Genomic DNA, 26,584 nt, shown 5'->3' with positions numbered 1-26,584 from the left:
TACAACTCCCATCAGCCCCAATATGGTATGGCTGCACTGGCTGGGGCTGATGGGAGTTGTAGACCAAAACATTTGGAGCATGGCAGGCTGGCAAAGGCTGGATTAACCCTTCCCTGCCCAGCCATGTCAACAAAAATACCCCCTTACATGTGTGTTGATGTCCAAATCAAATTCCCTCCCACTCCTCACTTCACCATTAAATAAGAAAAAAAGACTGAGATGGTTTCTCGTGAAGCTTTCTGTGTGTGGAGCATCAAGTCTCGGACTCTAAAAAGGGGATGTCAAAAAAAATATTTAAAAGAGGATCGAGAACAGAAAAAAATTCTCTAGAATCATAAACAACCCCAAAGAAAGCAACACTCCTTTGAAAAAGAAACGGAAATCCAACATGCTCAGACTTACATTTCACTTAAATTAAATAAATTATCAAACATTCCATCTTGTAACGCAGAAATCCTGTTGTTGCTTAAATCTCTGCAGTCAGGGAGAGACAAAAAAAAACACTATTACGATGAGTACAAAAAAATTATTTTCTTGCCGACCCTCCCCACCCTATATCGGCTGGAAGGTGTTCTTCCTCAGAAAAGGCAAGCATCTTTACAGCATCAATAGGCAGGACTAAGCGGCATGTTAAGTGTGTGTGCTATGTACCTTCACGCTGATTACGACTTATGGCGACCCTAAGAATCAGCGACCTCCAATAGCATGTGTCGTGCTATTGGAGGTTGCTGATTCATGTTAATTCATGTTAATAATGATTCATATTAATGATGCATGTTAAGTAATCTTTTAGAAAAGGGATGCCTAGCGCTGGCCACCTTATTTTCCAAGAAAAGCTGCTATGCATGGCCCCAATTTGGATTTGGACTCCGATGCATGGAGAAGAGGGGCTCTAACCCGTTCCTCCCTATGCCATTTTCCTGCTACAAGTCGGCCACCCCCACCTCCCAGCCCACCAAGTTACCATTTCTCCCAAAAGTGCTGTTTACCGTAAACAGCATCTTCAGGTGCAAATAGCAGGCTGCTGGGGCAGGGAGGGTGGGTGACAATAATCTTCAGCAGGAGAGTAACACTAGGCAGAAAATGACCACCATTAAGCATGCTTTTCAAAAAGCAACTTTAATGTCATGTGTAGCTTGGATCTTAAATCTCCATGAGCCACTAGAGCTGGACTTCATTCTGAGCTGACGCTAGCCTTCTGCCCAGAGATGGAATTCCAGCCCTGATGTCTTTTCAGACGAAGGTATCCTAAGTATAAAACTGTAGCTAATTGTTGTTGGCTACAGAATTGGCTTCCTCATCAAGCCACCTCTCCGTCCTGGCACCGGGGGCCAACAGACCCCAAGGCACGCCAAAAACGTCCACCCACTCAACTGTTTAGGCCTGAAAGTCCATCGACGTGGGTCCTTTTTTTCCTTTTCAAGAAGAAGAATATTGTTCGATTGGTATAAGGCAGAGGCATTTGCTCACCAAGGCAAAAATGCTCTGAGAAAGCCGACAAGCAGAGCGACTCAAATCACAGCCCGTTTTACTGATTAAAACTTTGATCTGAGGTGGCAATGGAGGAGAATTCATCCAGTTTATATTTTAATGCAAACCTGCCTAATCTGCTTTTCCTGAATCGATAAGCAACCCAAAATGCACCTACGCTTCAAAATTTGCACCTCTCTTCAACCGAAAGCTGAGTTTTAAAAGTGTACTTCCCCCCTCCCCCAGGCCACATCCACCACTGTCATGTGGCCCCTCAAAGGTTACCCACAAGGAAAATGTGGCCCTCAGGATGGAAAAAAGGTACCCCGTTCCTGCTCCATGCTAACAAGAATCAATATTCTGCATCAATGGGACGCAAATTCTATGCCAAGAACAAATTCAGCAGTTTGTACCAATTCTGCAAAGGTTCATAGTTGTTGCTCCTACATAATACCCCCTGAACAATGGAAACCTTGCTCATCTCCCATGCTCTTGGCTAACATTGCCTCTACACTGTCAAGTTTATCATGACAGTCTTAAAAAAAATTGTTTTAAAATTTAAAGAAAAGATCCCCCACCTCATGAATGCGGCAGGGATGGGGGAATCTATGTTTTTCTGCTCCACTCAGTTTGTCATTTTTCCAATCTTAAGTTTAGTTCCACATTTGTGACTTTAAACAAAAACTTACGAAAATTCACTACCATTTTAGTGCCAATTTCTCCTAACAGACACGTTTTTGTCTGCAATTCTGCCTAATATACACATTTTTGCAAAGCAGTTTTCCCTAATATAATGCATTTTGGCATGTTATTTTTACTAATATGTGCATTTTTATCCACACTTTACACTAGTTGATGCCTTTTTGTACACATTCCTTGGCTGGAGAATAGAATCATTTGGAGAGGTGTAAATGTCAAAGTATGGCTGTGTTTTAGTAGGCTTATTGCTTTGGAAAGTCAGGCCTGAATCAAATGTGTCCATCTCTACTCTCACTCCTACCTTTCCTATGTGCCTGGTGCAATGTTGGGATCACCGAATAAGCACAGGCCTGAGTAGCAGGAGGTTGGCCAAATACCACAAAAGAAAAGATGGACCTGAATGCAGTAAGATTTTAAAGGATGTCACCAGAACTTACAATTTTGTCAGGGAAGTCAGATGTGCAAACGCCTCAGCATTTAAAACACTGATCCTGTTACTGGAAAGATTCCTAGAGAGAGAGAAAGAGAGAGAAAGCTTGTTATCATTCACATTTATTTGGTCTTCGTTCCATCAGCATGGCTTTAAAAATATTTGACTGTCTCCCCACTTCATTCCAGACTCAGACAAAAAGCTGGTTTTTTGGCATGTGAAAACAGAGGGATTCACTTAGCCAAAGACAACACCTTTCAGCTATAAGCCACACAGTATTCCTAAAGCTGGATTATCCATTGAAATAAAATGAGGCCATACATGAACAAAAATAGCCCAAAATATTTCAATGGTAAAATAACATTCAGGTGGAATAAATTTTACTGGGAAGTACAAAGCACCATTGTTGGTACTGGTTTTTTAATGTACTGCATGAAAAGTCATCCAATTTAAAGAAACCATTTTGTAAGTAAAACAAACCCACTTTGAAACCCATGTAAGGTTATATCCAGGTGAATAATGTATCTGAGATCAGCACCCTTTAGATGTTACAGGTAACACGAAGAGCAAGCACTTGCACCCCCTGTGTGGTATTCAGTGCTAAGCCCACTCAGAGTAGACCTATTGAAGTGAATGGATATTACTAAGATGGGTTCAATGGGTCTACTCTGAGTAGGCCACAGTTGAACACAGCCCCATTTCTGTACTTCTCTGTAACGTCCAAATGGGAACCTTCACATTTGAGCGGAAGGGGCAATGAAAAGCCACACTGAGTGAAAACCGGACATTTGTGACATTCCCCCTTCCTTCTCTGCAAAATCTGAGCTACATTCCTCGTTCCAAAATAAAACAAACCCAATTAAAACGAAAACACCATCACCAGTTTTTTTCTTAAACGGATCCTTTCGGATTGCTTGCCTTAACTTTTAAGGGCGGAATAGCAATGCATCCTCTGGGAATCTCCCAACTGGTGGTGACAAGATCAAGGGCCTTCTCAGTGGTGGCCCCCGAACTGTGGAATAGTCTCCCTGAGGAGGTCCGCCTGGCGCCGACACTGTCATCCTTTCGGCGCCAGGTTAAAACCTTCTTTTATTCCCAGGCATTTTAATTTTAATTTTTGTTAATGTATTGTAATGTCTGAAACTTGATTCTGAGCCTTTGCTGTTTTAGACTGTGATATTTGATTTTAGACTGTGATGTTTTTTGTACCATACTGTATTTTATTGTATCTATGTTCACCGCCCAGAGAGCTATTGCTAGTCGGGCGGTATATAAGTTTTAAAAATAAATAATAAATAAATACTATCATACATTATACGTGGGGCTGCCCTTGAAGGCAATTCACAAGCTGCAGCTTAGAGCCAGGTGGAATTATATTGCATCAATTCTAAAATAGGGATGGAAATATCTGTCGGTTTTGGGTCTCTCAGTTTCTCATGTTTCAAATCTTAAATTCAGTTCTTCAGGTACCTGCACAATTTGTGACTTTTTGGTTTTTTTTTAAAAAAAAAATCCTCATAAAAATTCTTCAGCATTTCAGTATCATTGTTGTATGCAGTTTTGACTAATGTACACATTTTTGCAAGCAATTTCTCTGGTTAGAATGTATTTTGTGCACTATTTTCTTCTAATATATTCATTTTTATCTACATTTTCCCCTAAACACTGGTTGGTTGGAGAACTGCACTGCATAATTCAAATACGTGTGAATTTTGAAGGAGGGCTGTCTTTCAGTTCTCATATTTTTTTGGAAAGTGAGAATTTGATAAATTTGGCTTTAAATGTAAACTGACTCGAATTTCTCCCCCGGCAGTCCCTATTCTAAAAGAGATGCTTTGATTATCCATTCACTTCTGAGCTCAATTCAAAGTGCCGGTACTAAGATTTAAAACTAAGGTATGCAGTAGAAACTCTGTTCTGTTTCCACAAATTCCTCTTCATTTCATTCCTACCAATGGTGTACACTAGGTCTCACGTGTGTTTAGACCCCAGATGAGCATGTCAACTGACCTTTCACTTTTTCCACACCACCAGTTGGTCAATATTCTACTTGTGTGGTGCATTTCCCCTAACCAGACAGAATGCTCTAGAACATTCCATGACATCAGACCAACTCTGCCAGTGGCTGAGGGAGAATTCTCCTAGCAACCAGCTGGTAACAGGTTTGGGCCTTCTGAGGCTGCATTCCAATCGACTCAGAAGTAAGCTCCGTTGGGTTCAATACACACAGGTAAGCGTGTATTGGATTGCAGCCTTAGTTAAAATGGAAATGTACTGCCTTCAAGTCGATTCTGACTTATGGTGACCCTATGAATAGAGTTTTCATGAGGCTGAGAGGCAGTGACTGGCTCAAGGCCAGCCAGTGAGCTTCATGGCTGGGTGGGGATTCGAACCCTGCTCTCCCAGGTCGTAGACTGAGGGCAAACAGAAATGAGGTGGCTAAAACAAAACAGTATTTATTTAAAAAAGAAGTCCTCAACTGGCCAAATCACAGTTCCCAAAAGCAACTCACCTAATAATAATAATAATAATAATAAATCTCGTCTGAGCCAAATTATAACTTCAGGATAAATAAAATCTGTCAAAAGATACTTTTTTGCCAAGATGCAGGCAGGGAAGGTATGAAATATTCAATGGATTTGACATCTTCTCTTAAAGGTTTGAGAAAGGGGAGTGTTTGACTGCATTTATGCCTTCTTTTTCCTTTTCCTTTTTTTGCCTTCAGCTTAATAGCACATTAAAAAGCGAAATGCCCACATGTACATTTTGCAAAACTCTTTAATTTAATGCCTGTGAATTAAGCTCAGGAAGATGCTTGTAAATGTGCACCTCCCTTCAATGCCCCTCCTGTGCTGACGACAGCAGATGCAGGAGCCCCCATGCAAAATCCTTGGGCCCACGAAGAGGCTGTTCTTTCACACCAAGGATCATTTCTGTCTACTCCCACTCAAAAGGCTAAAGACCAAGAACATCAGATTCATTCTGAAGGATCAATACCGCATTAACTCCACTCAGGACTGGTTGGCCCCTTTCCACTCAGTGCGGACACGGTTGTTTTTATAGCTCAAACAGCATTTTCCTTGGCTTTCAGCTGTGTACATCTAGACCCACACTGCTTAGAAGGGTTTTCCACCTTCTCTCCTAAATACCCAAATGATGCACAATGAAAATCCAGATTCTGCACAGACAGGGAGCCTAATTTTACAAAACGTCATTCTGCAGGACCATTTGTTTGTCAAAGAGTGCTGCTTGGTTTTAAAAATAAGAGATGCTGGCGTTCAAAGCCAACTGGCTGCCTGTCCTCTTAGCCCAAATTTTTAAAGCATTTATTCAAACATAAAAGTGAAATACCTATTTGATTTTTTACTCATTGAAGACAGCACACAACAAACATCCAGAAAGCAGTTAATCAACTGAGCGAGAACAAATTTCATTGTTGTTGTTGTTGTTATGGTCCCAATTAAACTCTGAAAAGAAGTTCTGGAGCAAAGGACTCATATACTGAAGACCTTCCTCTTTCAACAAGCCTTTTAAGTAGAGACCTTATCTCAGTTTGGATCTGTGCTGGAATTGCTTTTTAATATGTTTGAAGGATGTTTTGCTGTAATATATTTCAAAGTCTGTTTTTATGACGTTTTAGAATGTATTTAGTGCTTTTGTTTGCTGCCCTGCGCTCCTGCTGGGAGGAAGGGCAGGATATAAATCACAAAAATAAATAAACTCCGGCTCAAACTGCAGAAGACAACCTCTCCCTGCCTGAAACCCACTGGCAGAGAGCACTGGCAGTTCTGAGCTAGATGGACCCCAATGATCTGACTTCCCCAGTGGCAGCTGCTTTTGACTGTAAACAATGCCGTATTGAGTAGTTTGGTTTGCCAGAACTGAGATTGCAACAACCACACAGCACATCAAGGTGTGCCATTAATTTGGGGTTCTCTAGCCTCTGGAGAGAAAATCCAGAGGTAGCTGATACAGAACGAGGTAACTCCAGTTGCCGAAGGTAAAGAACTAGATTGCTTAGGCGCTCTATGTAACACCCAAAGCACTCAGAAAAAAGAGAAGAAATTGAAATCAAGCATCCTGCTTCTGTATGAAAAGTGTTGGAACACTGGCCTCCCTTACTGGGTGGTTGTGAGGAACTACAGAGATAAGCCAGCCTTCACCAACCTGGTGCCTTTCCAGATGTTTTGGACTAAAATTCCCATCAGCCTCAGCCAGCATGGCCATTTTGGACTACAGCTCCCAACAGCCCCTGTATTTCATGGCTATGCTGGCTGGAGCTGATGGGAGCTGTAGTCCAAAACACCTGGGCACCAGGTTGGTGAAGGCTGATGCAGAGAGCAGAACGGAATGCTCGAATGATAACCCATGTTTAGTTTTTAAAAGCAAAACAAAATCTCCTTGCACACAAAAGCTCAGCACCTCAGGGGAAAACTAGTATTCCTGACATGCTAGCTTTCCATGTCGATGGAAGGTTTTATTTTTCCTGTAGGGGAGCGCCCAGACCTGCCATTCCCCCCGATCCTTGCATTCTGAAAGTGACCGTGCTTTCTCTGAACTGTCCTGATTTAGACTGCAGCAGTCCTTTTCCTCGTTCCTGTTTATGTTGCTGTTTTGCTACCTCCCAGGCACAAAGATCTGTCATCATGAAACTGTCACATTAAATACATTCAAGGCCAAATGAGGTGGGCTGCTGGTCCCACCCACCCCCCACCACTCAGCATCTCCTAAAATCATGTTAGCAGATTACTGGCAGTTTGCCACTTCAGTCACTTTCGCCAAAACGGATCCAAGATTGTTCATGTTGTTTCCTCTTTGAGCCTTTTGCCAGAAGCGTCAAATATCACCAGCACCGAGGAATGGATGAAATCTGTCCATTCCAATGTCTCATTTTTCTCATTTAGGTCCAGTCCGTTCCATTTCTGTGTCAGAATGTAGAGAAATCCATACGCATTTTTGTGTATGTTTCTTCTAACATGCGAATTCTTGTGTGCAATTTACACACACTGTTGCAAGCCACTTTCCCTTATGGAATGCACTTCTGTACCTTACTCTCTTGAATATATGCCTTTCCTGGGCACGTCTTCTCCCAACCTACATTTTTTTGCATGCGCTTTTGGTTGGACGACTGCATCACAAAATGTGGAGACGTTCAAATATTGACAGATGTCTGGGCTTCAGTTCACATGTGGGTTGGGAAAGTGTGAAGAGGATAATAACACAGGTATTGTACCTGCCTGAACTCCCTGTGATGCTGACCTTGGACTGCCGCCTGACCTTGCCTCTGGATCACGAATTGCCATGTTTGACTTTGGCTTGTTTGGACTGCATTGCACCTGCAACCCTGGTGAGTGTTTTGATACGCTTATACCTCATGGGATGGGGACTCCGGCCCCTGACGGCACCCGTGACAGGCACATCTCCCATCACTTCCACCCAGCATGGCTGCATGATGTGTGGAGGGTGCCGAAAGGCTGGGGGAGGCTGCTTTATGGCACCCCACTCCCCACCCCTGCACAGAAGCTCCAGACGACAGGAGTGAAGCTCAGAGCAGTTCCCTGCTGGTTAGACAAAATGACCTCTGAAGACCCTTCCCACTCTTATGATTCTGTGGCCATGCAGCTTTCAAGCCTGACATTTATATGGTTAGCCTGCTGCTTGCTGTCACCGTCGTGAACACTAAAGTATTGTTTTCAACATTTGGAAACCACTCTGGGAACCTGATGTTGAAGAGTTGGGTGTCAAACTCTGAAGAATAAATGAATGAAAACATGAAAGGCTCCCCAGAGCCCCAAATCGCCAATTTGCCAATGAGGATCCTGACAGCTGCATCTCTGTATTTATTTATTTCTCAAGGCCCACCAACACTACTGCGTCATCACAGCATGTTGCTTGGAAATTACTGTTCTACGACTGATAACGCAGTGAACAGGACTTGGGATTTCATCACACACGTAGAGGACGTGCTCTGCCACTAAGCTATTTCACTCCCTTTCTGGAGCTGAGTGTTACTGGTGTAGACATAAACTTCAGACTTGACAAGAACAAAGCTGTCACTGATGCACGCTGCGGGCACCATGCACTGCATACGAGGCATTGCCTTTGATGCAATATGCATCATGCATGCACCTCCTCCAGTGTGGCACGAGAGGCTGCTGTTAAGATCAGTCCAAAGAACACATCAAGTTAAATAGCAACTCTTCTTCTGCCAAGTGTGAGGTCATGTTCCCATTATGTCATTTGCAGGCCCATTCTGCCTTTGTTTGGGGGGGGGGAGGGAGTTACACTGGCTTCAGTTTACTCTTCTCCTGGCCCTTTTGGTGAAAGGCACCCTGCCAGAGTCATAATGGGAAAAGCGTCTGTACATATTCAGGCTGGAGAAAATATGCAGTAATTCACTGGAACAGACTCTGCCACTTTATAAGAAGCAAAATTGCAAACCAACAGGCCAGGAGGCTAGAAACTGCAAATAGTGGGTACTGAACCAGGGGTCATTTCTAAAGTTCATTCAGGACCATTGTTGTGCAATCCGCAGCCTCTTGAGTTTTCTCTCCATAGGCGAGAGAACTCCAGGTTAACAGCACACCTTCGAAGTGCTACGTGGTTGCTGCAGTCTCAGTTCTGGCAAACCAAACTGCTTTATATAGCATTGTTTACAGTCAAGAGTGTAGGAAACTGCCTTATAACGGAGTCAGACCACTGGGGTCCATCTAGCTCAGAAGTGTCTGCACTTCCAACCCTACCTGGAGATACCAGGACTGAGTCTGGGACAGTAAAGTATCCTGAAAACTTTAAAAAAGAGCTCTAAATTTAACTAGTTCTCCCCTCCCCCCACTTTGCTTTTAACTCATTTCCTCCACAGAATTACAAGTGGATTGTGGCCAGGTGGAAATCATGTGCAAAGTAAGGGATTGTAACCTCTGAATCAATTGACTGTGTGGGCTACACCCCCTCAAAAAAATAATTGAACAAAAAAATCACAGGCTTGCTCAACAATGAGGGTCAGGGTTTTGAAAACCACAGTGGCAAAAGTTTCCCTTTCCAACCTTGAGACCTAGAATCTTGAAAGTAAAATGGGGATTCCCAGCATCCTTAAGGGAGCCTGTGGGCCACGCAAAAGAGTGTTATATGCCTTAGGCCACCCATTCTTTGTGTTCCCCTGCAGTGAATAAACCCCAGCTGGGGAATCTGCGGCCCTCCAGATGTCACTGGACTCTAGCTCCCATAAATCCCAGCCAGCATTGGCCAATAGCCAGGGGTAATGGGAGTTGTAGTCCAGCAACACCTGGGAGACACCAGGTTCTCCAGTCTTGGCTTAAATGGAAAGATAACTTTTTCCTGTTAGTTAGTAAAGACAAGTGGCAACCAATCCTCAGTTTCTCTTTCCCAGTTTCCATTGCACAAACTGACCATGGTCCAAATATAATGATTATTAAAACTAACAAGACTAGAAATAAAAATCAGCACCCCGTGAGTGCGTACCAAGACAAGCTCACAATTTCATGCATTTTCAAGGTCAAGTTAGAACAAGTTTCGTTCAGCAAAGGGGTGGGGGCGGAGGGATGGGGAGCCCTCGTCGTATCATCTGGATAGGTATTTCTGAACATTTGAACATTCTGCTCCATCTTCCCAAGTTACAGTATAGTCTCCTAGCCAGGTAGTCCTGCTGCTTGCTCAGTCCTACATCATACGGAAAAAGTTTCACTTTGAGTAATAACAGGACGCTTGGAAGCTGGAGGGCTTATTAGGCAGTTGCTATGGCAAATGCATTCGAATTGCAAGCAGAGGAACCACAAGGGCAGTGTCTCTGCGCTACAAGGCTGCAGACGGCCTTCCGTATACATTACATTTTCACCAGAAAATGGGACTGCTTGCTAAATTGAGTACATAGAAATAATGTATCTGGGTGAGATTTTCCTTTCCATACTGAAAAGGGAAAAGACTGTTGGTTTGGGGGGGGTTGCTCTCATTTTTAGGGTGCAGATCTGAGCAAGGGCACTGGTGTGTTTTACAGGCATCTTACACGCTACCCATGGAAATTAAAATGAAACACTTGCAAATTTGAAAGAAGCATCTGCAGGGGTCCTGCCAGGGCAGAAGTCCAGGCCCCCACTCAACAAGAGGAACTGCAGGGACCCCAAACACAGCAAGGATGGCTTACCACATTTTGAAGTAAGTGACGTGAACCTCATTACCATCTGAAGCAACCTTCTCCATCCTGGTGCCCACCAGCGATTTTGGACTTCAACTCCCACCAGCCACAGCCAGGGCACTCTGTTTCATGGTTGGTAACAAACTGCAATTTCCAGTTTTGTCTGAACATGGGAAATTGTGGTTTGTACAAACCATGGTTTAGTCATATCCTGGATTGCTAACTAGCTATGGTTTATACAAGCTATCATTTCCAATATTTTTGTGGTTTTTATTGACTAATTTTACAGAAAATAAAAAAGCCAAAGGAAAAAAAACTCCTCCTTACTCCCCCCCAACCCCCCCCCCCAGAGCTATGGATGGTTAATAAAGAGAAAATGAAATGTACAGCAACACAACATAAGTAAAGTTACAACAGAAGTCAAGAACCAGAAATGGGGTCCAGGTAAGTATGTACAGGTGATCAAAGGGAGTGTTTAGGAGAACCAAATAGTCCTGGTTGCAATTGAGAGATGTCCATAGAGATCATGATGAGCTGTATAGTCAATGAATGGCCACCACATGGCCTCTGCTTCTGCTCTGCCCTATCATTTCCCAGATTTGGACGAAGCAGTAAACTGTAGTTTGTTACAAACTGTGGACAGAAGCTTCTAACAGTGCAGAAAAGGAGAGGGGGAAACAGCTCATGCACATTAACGACAAACCCTGGTTTGTTGTTAAAGCTGAACTGGACCACAGTCTGATCAGTACTGGCTCTGGAATATGCAAGGAGCTAGTATGCCCCTGAGCATATGCTGAACACCCCCTTCTCTTTTCCTGGCTCAATTTCCTGCGCCCACACATCTGAGATGTGGGGGCAGACCTTCCTGTTTCAGAAGGAAGGCCTTCCAGGCATGGGCAAGTTCTGAGAACACTGATTTTTGTGGTCACACAATGAAAAGAACCTTTTCTAGGACTGTTGTTTGTCAAGGGTCTAAGCCAAGCGATGGCCCCCAGAGCTCCAGGTGGGATGCATCTGATGTTAAAATACAACAGATTCCTGGTATTTATTAATGTCCCTCCAAGCCAGAGAAAAAACTCCCAGAAGCTCTTGGTTTCCCATATATGGTCATGTAAACAACAAGGCAAAAGAACTGATCCATTCAAATGAGAGGAGGGTGCAAATTCCCTGACAAATATAAGGTTAGTCAGTGAGCATGTGTGTGGTGTGTGTAGGGATGGGGGTGAAATTCGATTCAGTTCACGTGACAAGCCGAATCTATCAAATTCGCAATTTCTGAAACAACATGGGAACCAAGACACATTCATCCTTCGAAATTTGCACCTCTTCAGATTTTGCAATGCAGTTTGCCAACCGTACAATGTTAACAAAAATGCTTATGTTAGGGGGGAAAGTGTGCATAAAAATGAATATATGTGTGAAAAAACTTACAAAAATGCATTATATGACAAGAGACTGCTTGCAAAAATGTCACATCAGTCAAAACCGCCTACAAAAATGTGTTTATTGAGAGAAATTTGCACTAAAATGCCGGAGAATTTTCCCGAGGATTTTTAAAAAAATAAAAATTGCAAATTGCTGCAGAAATGTGGAGAACTAATTTAAGTGGGGGGGGGGGAAGAGAAACTAAGAGAACTGAAATCGAGAGATCTTTCGTTTCCTAGGTGTGTGTGTGTGTATACATAACACAACCTCATACTACTGCAGGAAGGTGGGGAGAGAAGTCTGCCCACCCCCCTGTCCTTGATGACTCCTCCTCCCCAACTACAATGGAAAATGGATACATTCACACCCCACATTCAGAGGAGCTGGATTGGAAATGGGAAAGACCCATTGCACATGAACAAGCCCAAACAACATTATGCGCTCTAATAAAAGCAGCAGTAGCAGCGGCAGCAGCAGCAATACTTTATTTTTACAGGGTGGTTCACGACAGATGCTATTGGAGGTCACTGATTCATAGGGTCGCTGTGAGTCGTACTCGACTTGAAGGCACATAACAACAACAAAAGCAATCCACATACATTAACTCAGTAAAAGCCCTGGGAGTGAAAGCTAACATTATTATCCCCATTTTGCAGGTGGGGAGGGTGAGGCCCATGACCTGAACACGTGAATGCTAAAGTGTAGACAGGGACAGAGGCGCCAACAAAAGACAGACACAACACGCACACACACGCTCCCTGACCATCCCCAAGTTCAGCGGGGAAGGTCTACAGAAGGTACCTAGCACCTACTTGCATTCACTTGAACATGGGTAGAGTCTCTGGCATGGCCAGTGATTGCTTTACCAGAGTTTCTCATTAGGCAGTTCAACGGAACAGGGGAGGCTGCTCCACTAGGGCTCATGGGGGCACCACCCCACCAATCTCAGTGTGCTCTCAGCACTTGGCTTACCTCCAGGGGGATGGCACTGCCTGTCATCTCCTTCCTCCTCCGTCTCAGTGTTGCCCTTGTAGAACTCAGCAGGGAGGAGGAGGATGGAGACAAAACTAGAGTGACATTCTACTCAGAGTAGGCCCTTTGAAATTAATGAGCCTAGAACGATAGAGCGTATAGGCTCTGGCTTCACCTATTGCTGTGCTCTCTGCCTTCCACCCCATCAGCTCAAATGGGCACCAGCCACCACTGAAAGTGAACACAAGCAGGACCCTCCCCCCAGCTCACAGACCTTCACAGGGATAGCCGGAAAGTGAGCTGTGCTCACTCATGGGGATTTAGAGGTGGGGCTTGCATGCCTCTGCCCCGTGTCCACAGAACTACCTGAAAACACAGAAAGGAATACAGACCATTGCCTTATCCTGGACCAGACCATTGCCCATCTAGGTCAGTACTGTTCACACTGACTGGCAGTGGCTCTCTGCAGGGTTTCAGGTAGGGGTTTCTCCCAGCCCTACCTGAGATGCCATTGGGGACTGAACCTGGGACCGTTCTGCATGCAGAGGAGATGCTCTAACCACTGAGCGACGGCCCCTTCCCCAACATGCCTATTATAACAGCGGCTTGCATAAGACTACTTTGTGAAGTTTTAAACCCAGCAGCTTCCTGGCTCTCGAGCAACAAGTCTAAACCCGGCCGGCCTGCTGATTTGTAAGTGCGCCTTCTGTGATCATCTAAAAACACAGAGGAAGTGGAAAGGAAATCAGCGACAGCTTCTTTGACCGCTTGGGATGAAAGAGAAAAAAGGATTGCCACAGAGAGGCGTTTCCCCCTTCCATATCAATCCCATGGTCCAAGTCTCGCCTCACGGCCACGGACATTATATTTAGCCATGATGTAAAGGAGGTTAATTTTAGAAGGATGATGAATTTTAGAAGGCGGAAGGGATTCCCTAGAGAAAAAATTATATTGAAAAGCTCTCTGTTCACTTTCTCAGCATCAGCTGTACATAACAGACAAATACTCCTGTCGTCAAGTTTCAGGGCTCAGAAAGGTTTCAGGTTAACATCTAAACACATGCTCGAAAAGGGCCTTCCTTGGCCAAAGAAGGAGAAGAGGATAAACCATAGATCAGCCCTCACCAACCTGGTGCCCTTTGGCTCTCAACTCCCACCAGCCCCAGCCAGCTGCATTTGATCTTGTGAACCCAGGCGCCCTCCTCCCACCCTCAAATTGCAGAATACTAGAACCAGGAGTCATCCAAGGAAGCTGAATGAAGATCCAGGATGAAGCAACAATTGCCAGAGTTCCCTGGGAAAAGGGATTGATTCCAACTAAGATTTACTCAGAGGAGACCCAATGGAATTAATGGACCTAAGTTAGCCGTGCCCATTAATTCCAATGGGTCTGCTCTGAGTAAGCCTAACTTTGGCTGCAGTCCTGGGAGTTGTAGTCCTGTGAGGTCCTAACCACTCAGCACCGTGAAGAAACGACAGTCCCCCGGATCTTCTGGGGAAGCCATGACGACTTAGAGTGGTATAAGAGGGCTTTAAACGCACGGTGCAGATGTGGCCCTGGACAAAACCTTCTCCTGGTGGTCCTCCTCCATCTCGTGAAGGCTACGTCCATCTGTCCATCTGTCCCCCCAGTCCTCGCCAGCTGTTTTCCAGCACCTTCAACCGAGGCAAATATGTCCTTTTAATCTCCCCCCACCCTGCCAATAAAAGAATTATGTATCTCACTGCGTAAAAGTCTAACTGCATTAGCAATCGTTAACAGCTGACAAGAGGCTGGGGGGCAGGAGCCCTTCGCCTGAGCTTGTCCGACACATCTGTCAGGGGGGCAGAGAGGGAGACAGAGACGAAGGGGGTGGACATCTAAAGAGGTTCCAAAGGCTCTCACCATGCCATGCATGTGGGGCTTCATGTCTCTCTCTTGATCTTTTTTTTGGGTCTGTTTGTGACCCCGCGAGCCCCAGGGCCGGGGACGCGCGTCGCCTCGCAGGACTGATGTACTCGAGCCCATTGGCCCCCAGGCCTCCAAAGGAAACATCTGCACATTCCAGACACATTTTGTAACGGGAGTGAAACCCATCCTTGAAGTGAAATTTTGCAGCTGCCACAAGCACACTATAACGATCGCTGGCAGGCAGGGACGGAAAAGTCATGTTTAAAATATTATGCGAAGGGAGGTGGCTGCCAGAGCCTCAAATTAATCATTAGAATGTGTCTTTGGGGTAGAGGAGGAGGAGGAGGCAGCATGGGTGAGTGAGGGGGTGGGGGCATTATGTAACATTTGTCCACCTTCAGGTCAGAAAATGGCTTCCCTGGCGTCACTTCAGCCCCACCCACCGCCGCCAACGGCCTTTTCTTCTCTGCAGAAACGGAGAGGCCTCTCTTGACAGGGCTGCAATACTTCGGCCGTGAAACGGGCCTAGGCATGCTGAGAGCCGGCTGAAGTGGGAAAGCAAGCACAACGCAAGCAAGGAGCGGCCTGCCCTCAACAATTAACTACGATCGCTCAGCAGGACCTCCAGGCTGAGAAGATGTAGACATTCTGGGGGCCGAGGGACACGCAACACAGAAGATCCATCACTGCCATCTCCTGCGGGTTGCTTCTGTACGTGCACAGGAAGAGCCCTGCAGTGCTGGATCAGGCCAAAGGGGGCCCATCTGGCCCAGCCTCCAGTTCTCACAGCGGCCAACCAGATGCCCATTATGGGAAGCCTGCAAGCAGGACGCCATAGCCGTAGTTGCTCCCCACCATCTGGTATTGAGGTAGACTGACCCTGGGCAGAGTGAAAGGAGGTGAGTCAGCTACTGAGAAGACTCTTCTCAGTAGCTAACACCCTTCCATTTCATGCTTATTGGCTCCTAGGGACATCTGTTGTGGGACAAGGCATTAACAAGGATCTCATTCTCAATTCAGCAGCAAAATGGGGGGCATGGCTGTGACTATCATGAACGGACCCTGCACTTCTGAATTTGCCACTACACTACTGCTCTTTAGCCAAAAAGGCTTTCAGGGTGGCTTGTAAAAACCAGTAGTTTAGACTTCTAAAGGGCACGACACACAAGGAAAAAGAGGTGGGAAGGGAGGGGAAGCAAGCAAGCTCAGGCGCCAGATCTTAAAGTCACAGTTCTTTTAACAACCACTGCTGCCCAGAATGGAAACACAGCTTAAAATGAGTCAGGCGCTGCAAAGGTTGAGCTTTGGTGTCAGTTGGCTCAGCACTGAAACCTGCTTTCGGAGGGGGGGATTCTTAGCCCAGGGTCACGTCGCTGTCATTGTGCTTACTCCAAATAGCAAACTCAGCCACTGAGGCTGTGTACACACCTTGCTTGTAAAGAACATGTAAAGCACATGGTTTGCCCCAAAAGAATTCAAAAATGCATATACTAGGGGAAATGTGCATATATTAACGAAATAACATACAAAAATGGGGCAGTGAGGGGCTTTGCAAAAGTGTGTGTATTGGGGCAAAATTGAATACAAAAATGTGCATATTAGGGGAAAGTCACACCAAAATGCTGATGAATATTCATGAGGACTCCCACCCCTAGCAGCGGTGGAAAATGAGGGGTGGGGGTGGAATGGAATATTCTGGGAAAAGGCCTAGCCAGCTGCCCGACTGGAAGCCTCAACATAAAGCCCTCTGTGCAGTGCAACATTTCATTGCAAATCTCCTTCGTTTCCTCTGACAGCAAACTCAGGTGCCGGACGCCAATCTGGCTGCAAAGGAAACTTGCATTTCGTTCTGATATCCTAGCAGCGGCAGGAGTGCGGGCTCCACGGCACTGACTGGCTAAATAAAACATTTGAGGGTGGGTGGAAAGAGTTGGAAAATGGCTGTAGCTCAGTGGTAGAACATCTGCCTTGCATGCAGAAGGTCCCCAGTTCAATCCCCAATGGCATCTCCAGGAAGGACCCCCACCCACTGCCAGTCAGACACTGAACTAGATGGATCAATGATATGATTCTGTATAAAGCAGCTTTCGGTGTTCCTATGCTGAAAAATATACAGCTAATGTTGATTTAGGATCTCTACCCTGAATCTGTTTAGCTTTAAGCAACTTCTAACTTTAATATAATGTTTTTAATTTACATTTTTGTCCGTTTGGATCCTTCTTTGAGGGCCTTTGTTACTATTAATAAATAATAACATAACATGGAAAGCACAAACCCTATGATTAAATGATGGCCTTGCCCCAAAATGGCCCCACTGGAGTTCCCTGCAAAAAAGGCCTCCTTTTTTACTTTTGGCCCAGGTCATGCAAATCTGAAAAAGAAGATCTGCTAATCAAAAACATGCTCTCGCCTTTTCTCCTGTCAGCAAGGGCCTGTCCTTACACCCTCCAAGCAAATCAATTACTTATTAGGGCGGTGTATCCTTGATGCAAAATCACACACACACAGAATCACACTATAGGGTGACATTAAAAATGCGTCTTTGCATCCAAGGGCGCTTCCAGATGACCTGTTTATTGAGCATTCATCCAGATTTGTTGGTGGGAGGTTAGAAGATGTTGCCTCAAAGAAGTATTAACACACACTAAACAGTGCCCTTGCCCATCACTTTCCTGATAGCAAAAAGTCCTGCCTTTTCGGGAAGCACAGTTCTTCCAAATCAATTCTAACTGGGCGACCTGAATTTGCCAGTATGCGACTGAATCTCACCCCCAACCAGCAACAGTCTGGAAGCGCTCCACACTGGGGGATAAATTCAATTCAGTTTGCATTTCAAGCCCAATCCATCTCATTTGCATTTTCCAAAACACTACAAGAACGGAAACGCAGCCATCCAGCCACTGAAACCCACAAGGCTCTGAATTTTGTGATTCAGTTCGCCGACTAAACAATGTTTACAAAAATGCATATATTAGGGAAAGTGTGCATAAAAATTAATACCTTAGTGAAAATAACATATACCAATGCATTATATTAAGGGTAATTGCTTGCAAAAATCTGTACATTCATCAAAATCAAATACAAAAAATTGTCTATTAGAAGAAATTTGCACTAAAACCTGACGAATTTTAGGACACATTCCAGCCAAGCACAAACACTCCAGCAGGGTCCCTATCAGGGCCAGTCAGAGGTGCGGCTGTGGAAGGGGTGTGGCCTGGGAAAAGTCCCAAGGGCCAGACAGAGAGGTTTGGGGGGCCACACCTAGTCCTTGAGGTTCCTCACCCCAGGGTTAGCTTAGCCCCCGTGGTGGCTGGTGGCTCTGTAAGTGGGGCAGTGGAATCCGCTCTGGGGTTTTAGTCCAAACTTTCAAGGAACACCTTGACAGCTCCTTGAAAGCTTGGGCTAAAACCTGGAGCAGATTCCCCTGCCCCACTGACAGAGCCACCAGCCACCACTGCTTAGCAGGTAACCGTGGGGACTCTAGCCCTATTGCAGTGGGACCACATGGCAAGTTTGTTTCCAAGGTAGCCATGATAATTGAAGCAACATAAGGAAGGCTGGCCCCAGGCATGTTGGGGCCCTTGGACACCAGACTGCCCTGGGCCCTGGCACCCGCACGCATGCTCCACCTACCTACCTACCTACCTACCGGGCAGGCGGGCGGAGGGGTGGGAGGTCAGGCAAACAAGGGGGAAAAGGGGAGGGCGAGCAAGTGGGCGGGCACCTCCCTCCCTGCGATCTGCGGCAGGGACCCTGCCGTGGAAGGGGACCACTACTCCCCCTCCCTAATGAGGGGCCCTTCAGGGGTCCCTGTGGGCTGCAGGGCCCTCAGCCAGGTCTCCACCTGGCCGTCCTTTGGTGCCAGTCCTGAACATAAGCCAGTATGTTTGTAGGGAAGACATGTCCTCTTGCAACATAAACATCACCGCTTTTGCAGGGGAAACCAGATTAAAGCTACTTATAAAGAGACAGAGAAAGCCATTAATTAACATTAATATTGATGCCTCCCAGCTCATGTTCCACGAAAGAGATAAAACTAGTTTATATGTTTATATATATATATTTAAAAATTAAATACAGTTGGTCTGGAGGGATCCGTGGATTCTGCCAAAACAACATCTGCTACAGATCCCTTCAAGTTTTATTCTTGTTGAGCTCAATCAGACTCCAGTGTGAACCTCCTAGTCTGCAAGGCAGAGCGGAGAAGGGCCTTGCTTCTGGCATTAATCATCTGTGTGGTTAGGTGGCTTTTTTTGAGCAACAGAATGTCCTTGAGAAAAGCAGTCAGAACATCCCAGCCTCGAGAAGAAGACAATACGCACTGGGGCCCCACAGGACATATATGGCAGTGGGAGGACAAAGACTCCGCAGCTCCTTGTCCTCCACAAGGGCTTTGAGCATCATGCTCAGCAAGACCATGTGGCAGACTCCTTCCTGATTTCAGGCTGCAATTGAGGGAAATCGTGGGTCTTCTATTTTCTGTGGTGGCGCTGGGGGAATCCTTTGTATGTAGAAAACCAGGGAGAATGCATATCTTAGAAAAGTATTTCCAGTGCATGTTCTGGAAGAAAATCCCCCCTCCTAGCGTATCCCCTTCACCTAAAAGGGGAGGAGGGGGTGCAGACTAACAATCTGCTCATACTGCCTCTGATGCTGAACAGGGGTGCTTTGTGGCAGAAAAGCCACAATGACGGTAGACTGTGGCTGTGAGCGGTCACTTTGCCGATTTTGGGATTATCTGACAAAGCCAAACTGGCCCTCTCTTCAGAGCTCTTTTTCTAAATAGGCAGCCGGATTCAAAATGGGCAGACAGAGGAACAAAATGGGCAGTTCAACAAGAACATTTGGCCATTTCAGAGATTCAAGGCATGCAGAAGATGCATACGGTGGTGTTAAAAAAGTGACTGACAAAAATGTGAAAAGTAAATTAAGCCACAGACCCTGATCAAGCAGACCCATTTATCTTCCCCCTGCCAAAGACACTCCCCTCGCAGACTCCACTGCTACTCTCCCAGGGGAAGAAACAGTTTTTTCAGCCCCCCGTTTAAAAAAAAAAAAAAAGGTTTTCTGTGTTTTTTCTGGGCCTTCACATCTCTATGCAGAGTATTCACCAATGTTTCTAACGTGAAGGAAATTCAATACTCTTCTGCATTTGTGCTGTCAAACCCGCAGTTCTGACTACTTTTCCCCACTCTGTGCAAGCTTCTAAATGTCATGGAATGTGACTCTAAGCAAGGAAGTATGCCTATGCACACACAGGGAAAATGCACAGGTGTGGTGTCGTGATGTGCAGTTTGCATGCAAATTATAACCACACACCAGCAGGCAGTTCAAAATGTTCGTTTTAAAATGCTGTGGCCTCTGGAGCTAGCCCTGTACAGGGGGATCTACACACCTGGGCTGGCATATGTGAGTGTGCCTAGAGCAAACAGGGACACCCACGCACAACTCCAGTTTGAACCCTCACGTGTTCTTTTTGAACACCTGAAGTGGGCAAGGCACTCACCAGCTGCCTTCCCCAACTGTACGCCCTCCAAATATTTTGGGCTACAACTCTTGTCAGCCACAGCCAGAACAGCCATGCTGGCTGTAGCTGACGGCAGTTGTAGTCCGAAACTTCTGGAGGGCCCCAGGTTGAGGAAGGCTGCTCATGCGTAGCAAAGACAAGCCAGGGCAGGTGCTGCTTTTAAAAAAGGACCTCAGCCTTCCCTGCGTCAGTTGCCTTGATCACCTTCAAGTCCTGTCAGGAAAGAGCCAAGGTTTGCAAACGCGATCTGCCTGGGAAGACTCCCCGGCCACACACCCCGACGACGATGAGCTGCTGATAAGCACACACTGAAAAATGTTCACACAACTCCCCAGGGTTTGGGTGGGCCGTGGCGTACAGGTGTCTCCAAACTTTTTTGACAGGAAGCACAAAAATAGTATCACATGCACAACAAAGACTCGCAGCAACAGCTTGGTTTGCCTGGCGCTCCCTGCATCCCTCCCTTCCACTCCCCCACCTTTTGACCACCACCTGCCTTAACGTAGACATGAGTCCATCTTTTCATGTAAACACCCCCCTCCCAAAAATGGCAGCAGGGCTTATCTCTGTAGGCCACCACTTGGCTTCTGTGCTGCTTTCATGGAAGGCTGTCGGATCATCTCTTCCAATCAGTGCTGAATAAAAGGGCTTAAGCGGAGGTCCCAGAGGTGGAGCGAGCTGGGATCCTGGCCAAGAGCAGCCACCTGCAGAGAGAAGCGTTGCGGAGGAGCCAAGAATAAAACGCATCTTTTCTCTTCTTGTAGCGTGAGAACATAGGAAGCTGCTTTCTACAGAGAGTCAGATGACTGGTCTATCTAGCTCAGTGCTGTCCACACTGACTGGCAGCAGCTCTCCGGGGTTTCAGGCATGGGACATTCATGGCCCCACATAAAGGTGCCGTCGGCAATGGAACGAGCAGAGAGACCCACCACTCTTGCAGCTCTGCCATTTCCACTTTGCACAGTGAATCCAAGAAGGCCAGAAGCACCCAAAGAGTTTGCATGTTCCACCCTTTCCAGGCTAGTCCCCCCCCCTTCCAAAAAAAAGCATGGAGCCAGTACTGGAATGCAAGGTTAAAACTTTGCCCCAGTTTTGGTGAGAGATGGCCTCTTCATCCCGGCAGCATACAGTTTAAACCAGGGCTTTGGAGTCGGAGGTGTGGAGTTGGAAGCAATTTTGGGTGGAGTCGGGAGTCGGCAGAAATGTACTGACTCCGACTTCGAATTTTGATTGACAAATTTTTTAAATTCAAAATGTCAAAGAAGCTTCCCATGAAGTCAGCTGTAGCTGAGCATTTAACCATAACTCAAGATGGAAAACATTTTGTGTGTCAGTGTATGACACAGGACCCAGATGAAGAAAAATGCTGTGATGCCAAGATCAGCGCATATTCAGGCAGCGATAAAAATGCTCCTATGAGAGCTTCCAATTTAAAAAGACATTTACAGCCCTTTCCAGGGCTGTGGAGTTGGAAGCAATTTTGGGTTGAGTCGGAGTTGGAGTCGGACAGTAGAAAAATAGAGTCGGAGTCGAAGGTTTGGCGTACCAACTCCACATCCCTGGTTCAAACCAGCCTGGTCCTTGGACAAAGAAAATTAGTAGAAGAGCCTTTTTGCCTTGTACAGAGCAGGTGTCCTGGTTCAGCCCTTCCTAGACCTCAAACTTGAGGTCTCCTCAGATGTGGGGCGAGGGGGAGCAGATCTCCACACTGCTAATAGCAAATGTTGGACCTGGACATCCCTGACCCAGGACTAGCGTTCCCCACACCAGCTGCCAGAGTTCCTGGCCAGATCCCTCTCCCTCCTATCTCTCCCAGGGGCACAAGAGCAAAGGAGACAGGGAATCAGACAAGAACTTCAGAGCTGCTTCCAAAGTGCGCCAAAGGCTACTCAAAAGGAGGGAGAAGCACATGGAAGCACTTGCATGGATCAGGCCCTGGCTGACAGCCAGGAAGGATTCATTGCTGGAATAACAGTCCTCATCCAAGCTCCCCTGGAGCCAAGGATCCAGAGGAGGTGGAGATATATTGTTTTTGTTGTCGTCTTCATTCATGAATCGCTTCCCAGAAGCATCTCAAAGCAATTTCACAACTGAAGCCACATGCAAAACAACTGCATATCTAAAAACAGTAAAAACAATTGCATCTCTAAAAACAGTTAGAACAATTACATATAAATAAAATATAAAAAACAATTTCGAACAGATTCAGATACCGACTGGGAGAAAAGCCACCACTTGGCTTGTTGAAAGAGGAAGGTCTTCAAGGCACTGAAAAGAGACGGCACCGGAAGAGTAACTGGAGGGCGTGCCAGAGGTATGCTGCACTCAAGGCCTGGTTCCGGAGTACAGGAGAGGTGGACAGCAGGCAGATGCTCAAAAGGCCTTAGATCACCTCTAAGTCTTTGCCAGATGCAGTTGCTCGCTCAGCAATGCTGTCTCGGCCCGTGGCCTCCACTGCAAGGCCCAAAGAGAACACAGCGACACCCTATTCACGGGTGGCAAGGGGCAGCATTCGCCAAAGGCTCTACAGGGTAAGGGATTAAACTTTCCAGCAGTTCAGAGAGAACCAGACTGAGAAAAATTATTGCCTGAACATTTGGGCCCAGTTATCTGTCTTATTCACAAATAAATAGATAAATCAGAAGCCTTGACATTTAAAGACTGAAACTTTCAGCCCTTCTGATAAGAGGAAAAAGCGGCTCAGACTCACTGTCTCAGGGGAGAGGATATTAACAGCACTGCTAATCTCTGCAATGATTTGCAGACCTACACAAACTGCAGGGAGATTTCGAGATTTTGGGAGCAGAAAGCGTCCTCCTTTGCTGCTAACACAGATTTACTGCTTTGTGTCTTAAAAAAGAACCAGCTTGGATTTTACAGACTTTTTCCATTCCCCTCCCTCCCTGCTTCCCCAAACTTTCTTTAAAACAGCCTCCTCAGAAGCCTTCCAGTACTGGCAGAGATCTCTGCAAAGGTAGCCATGCTAATCTGGCTAACCCTAACCACAATTTTCTGCAAGGCTAATTCGCAACCAGCGCCGTTGATGCCCACAAGGATAAATTCATGACCAGCAAATGTGCCATCAGCATCAGTTCCTGCAAGGATAATTGACAGCCAGCATTGAAAATCACCTTCAGGGCTGCTTCTAGTTGTGTGTGAAGTGCTGTATATGAAGCAGATATAGTACTAAAGTAACTTGTTGGCCCCACTGATGGGAAGGTGGGATATGATAAATCAATACATCACACACAGCAGGTGTTGTTGCACCCATTCAAGCTGATGAGAGAGGGTAATCAGCACCTTCTTTTCTCCTACCCCCAAAAGAATCTGTTAACTTCCAACATTTCCTAGTTTTACCCCTCAGCATCCTCCGAGGAACCTGGGCAACGGTAGGGCCAGCCTTCAGGAATGTCAGGCAAGCCCAGTCCCAACCAGTGTTAGTGTGGTTGCCACAGAGATCAGAATTGCTCAGGCTGGACTGAATTTTTCGTCCTGCTGGTCCCTCCCTCTCCAAGACTTCAAGACAGCCAGAAAAAAAAGGTCTCAAGGCAATTATTCTCACGCAAGGTTTTTTCCAATTTGGTGGGGGGAAATCTGCTGTGGATTTTTATTTTGAAAGATCACAACCACCACCACACCCTCTAGGAAAGCCTTTGCTAATTTGGTGCCCTCCAGATGGTTTGGACTACCATCAGCCTCAGTCAACATGATTTGCTCATCTCTGCTAGCGACTGTGCTGGCTAGGGCTGATGGAAATTGTAGTCCGAACCACCTGCAGGGGATGAGGTTGGGCAAGGCTGCCCTAAGAATTGAGAACATAGCAAGATTTCAGAACATAGCAATCCAGCTAACCTTAAACTCCATTGAGTCAATAACATCAACTAACTGCTTCCAATGGGCAAATACTTTGCACTCTTTGCAAAAATATTGATCTGTTTTCATGATCTTTGCTTTTCATACCAAAACATTGCTACATAATTAATACATTGGTATGCTAAATAGTTTAATTGATTTGATGTAATGATTCCTGCGGCAGCAGGTGAAGCCTGGAAGGTTGCTCCCCAAGAGCAGGGTTAGCCAACATGGTGCCCTCCAGACGATCTTGGATTACAGCTTTCACCAACCTGCATGGTCAAGGTAGATGGTCAGACTCATTTTACAGCCACTGCTATTGCAACCCCAGGAAGACTGCTCTAGGCTGGCATCATCCTGGAAAGCCGGAATTAATGTCCACATTTCTAAATAGCTCCATGAAGATAGAAGACAGACCAGACCCAGTGTCGGCTTGGTGGCTCCATGTCAGTGGGGCAATGGAATCTGCTCCAGGTTTTAGTCTGAACCTTCAAGGCCACAGAGGAAGGTGCTGAAGCACCTTGGACAACTCCTTGAAAGTTCAGGCTAAAACCCAGAGCGGATTCCACTGCCCCACTGCCATGGAGCCACCGGCCACCACTGTTTCAAGAATCGCTTGGTAGCCATAAAGCCTAGAAACTTGGCGGCAGTTTTTTAAAATTAATTAAATAAATAAAAAGCTGAGCCCTCTTGCCCACCCCAGTACCATATTCTGTGTCTGCATGGAATTACAAATGCCTTGGTAGAAACTCCCCACTCTTTTCAGGCTCAAAACATAAATAAACAAAAAAGGGCTATTATTATTCATCGCATGTATAACAATTAGGCTGAGGGAGTGTGTGACAGTCTCAGGGTCACCCAGTGAGCATCGTGCCTGAGTGGGGATTTCAACCTGGGTTTTCCCACAGTCCTAGTCCCACATTATAACCTCTCCACCACCACAGACTCGTGGGCATGATCCTGCGTTTTGGAGCAAGTGACTGGCGGAGAGTAGGGGACAGTGGTGAGGGGACGGCTGGCAATGCATGCCTACAGAGCAATCCTGGTTTGGATCCTGGTCGCTATGGAGCTTAACGAATGACTGCTGCTCATTTACATATTAACCATCGCTACCCGCTACCCGCGGGCACATCATGCTTATCTGTGAAGCAAGCGGCACTGTGCCAAAATCTGATATCGCCTCTTTGATGGGAGACACCCGAGCACAGGTAGGCGGAAGGGAAGCCATCCCAGTTCGAAGGCAGCAGCCCTACTGTTGCTGCTGCTACACAAGGGCTAATGATTAATCTACAAACTGTGGGCCAGCGGTTTGCAATCTTCCTCCTTTCCTCTTTCCACAACAACTTTGCTCTTGTGCAATCCGCGAGTCCCAGTAGCTCAGTGGCAAATTCAGAAGTGCAGGGTCCTTTCATGAGAGTCACAGCCACACCCCTTCCCCTCCTTTTTTTACTGCTGGGTTGAGAACGTGATCCTTGTTAATGCCTTCTCCCACAACAGACCTTTCTAGGAGCCAAAAAGCATGAAAGGGGAGAGTGTTAGCTACTGAGAAGAGTCTTCTCAATGGCTGACTCACCTCCTTTCACTCTAATTGGCTCCAATCAGCAAGAAAGGACAAGGAAGCATGCTAGAAGTCTCTTCTCAGTGGCTCACATATTCTCCTTTTGTGCATACTGTCTTTTAGGGACGTTTGTCTTTCATTATCAATTAAGAACCTCACGTTTCTCCAGAACACAGCCTAAAAGCCATCCTTCTGAGGGCACCAAGTCAACCATGCCCCTCAGACAGGGGTGGGGGAAGAAATCCAATTGTTAGCACTTAAAGGCAAATCTACCTATGTGACACACTTCCCAAAATAATACGTGAACCAAAACACCCTGGCCCGGAATTGTTTGAAATTCACACTTCTCTGAATTTTGCAGCATGGTCCTCCAGCCAATGACTGTGCACAAAAATGCTTCTAACAGGGAAAAAGTGCGTAAAATGCATATATTAATAAAAATAATGCAATACGCCGCCAGTCGGTGGAAACAGTTACTGAACTGGATGGCCTGGCTCCACATAAGGCAGCCTCCTGCGTTCCCAGGAGCCTTCCCTATGAGCAGAACACACAGATCACTCAGGGAATTACTCTTGTGCTCTTGTAGTTGCATTGCTGGCAACCGATAAA

The 26,584-nt window shown here is 46.0% G+C and overlaps 1 protein-coding gene across 2 annotated transcripts in view; it reads right to left on the bottom strand.

The window, feature by feature from the left end:
• The window catches only part of PKD1 (polycystin 1, transient receptor potential channel interacting), a 112,291-nt gene that overhangs the window by 72,273 nt on the left and 13,434 nt on the right, over positions 1-26,584 (bottom strand). For both annotated transcript variants that reach the window (XM_061600036.1, XM_061600037.1), the window contains exons 2-3: positions 2,607-2,678; positions 403-474 (exon numbers count right to left, since the gene is read on the bottom strand). In XM_061600036.1, coding sequence (XP_061456020.1) covers positions 403-474; positions 2,607-2,678 — 144 coding nt within the window. The remainder of the gene's footprint in view (positions 1-402; positions 475-2,606; positions 2,679-26,584) is intronic.

This window comes from Rhineura floridana, chromosome 17, assembly GCF_030035675.1.
Source record: "Rhineura floridana isolate rRhiFlo1 chromosome 17, rRhiFlo1.hap2, whole genome shotgun sequence".
NCBI classification, from domain to species: domain Eukaryota; kingdom Metazoa; phylum Chordata; class Lepidosauria; order Squamata; family Rhineuridae; genus Rhineura; species Rhineura floridana.
This window is presented reverse-complemented; position numbering and strand designations above follow the sequence as displayed.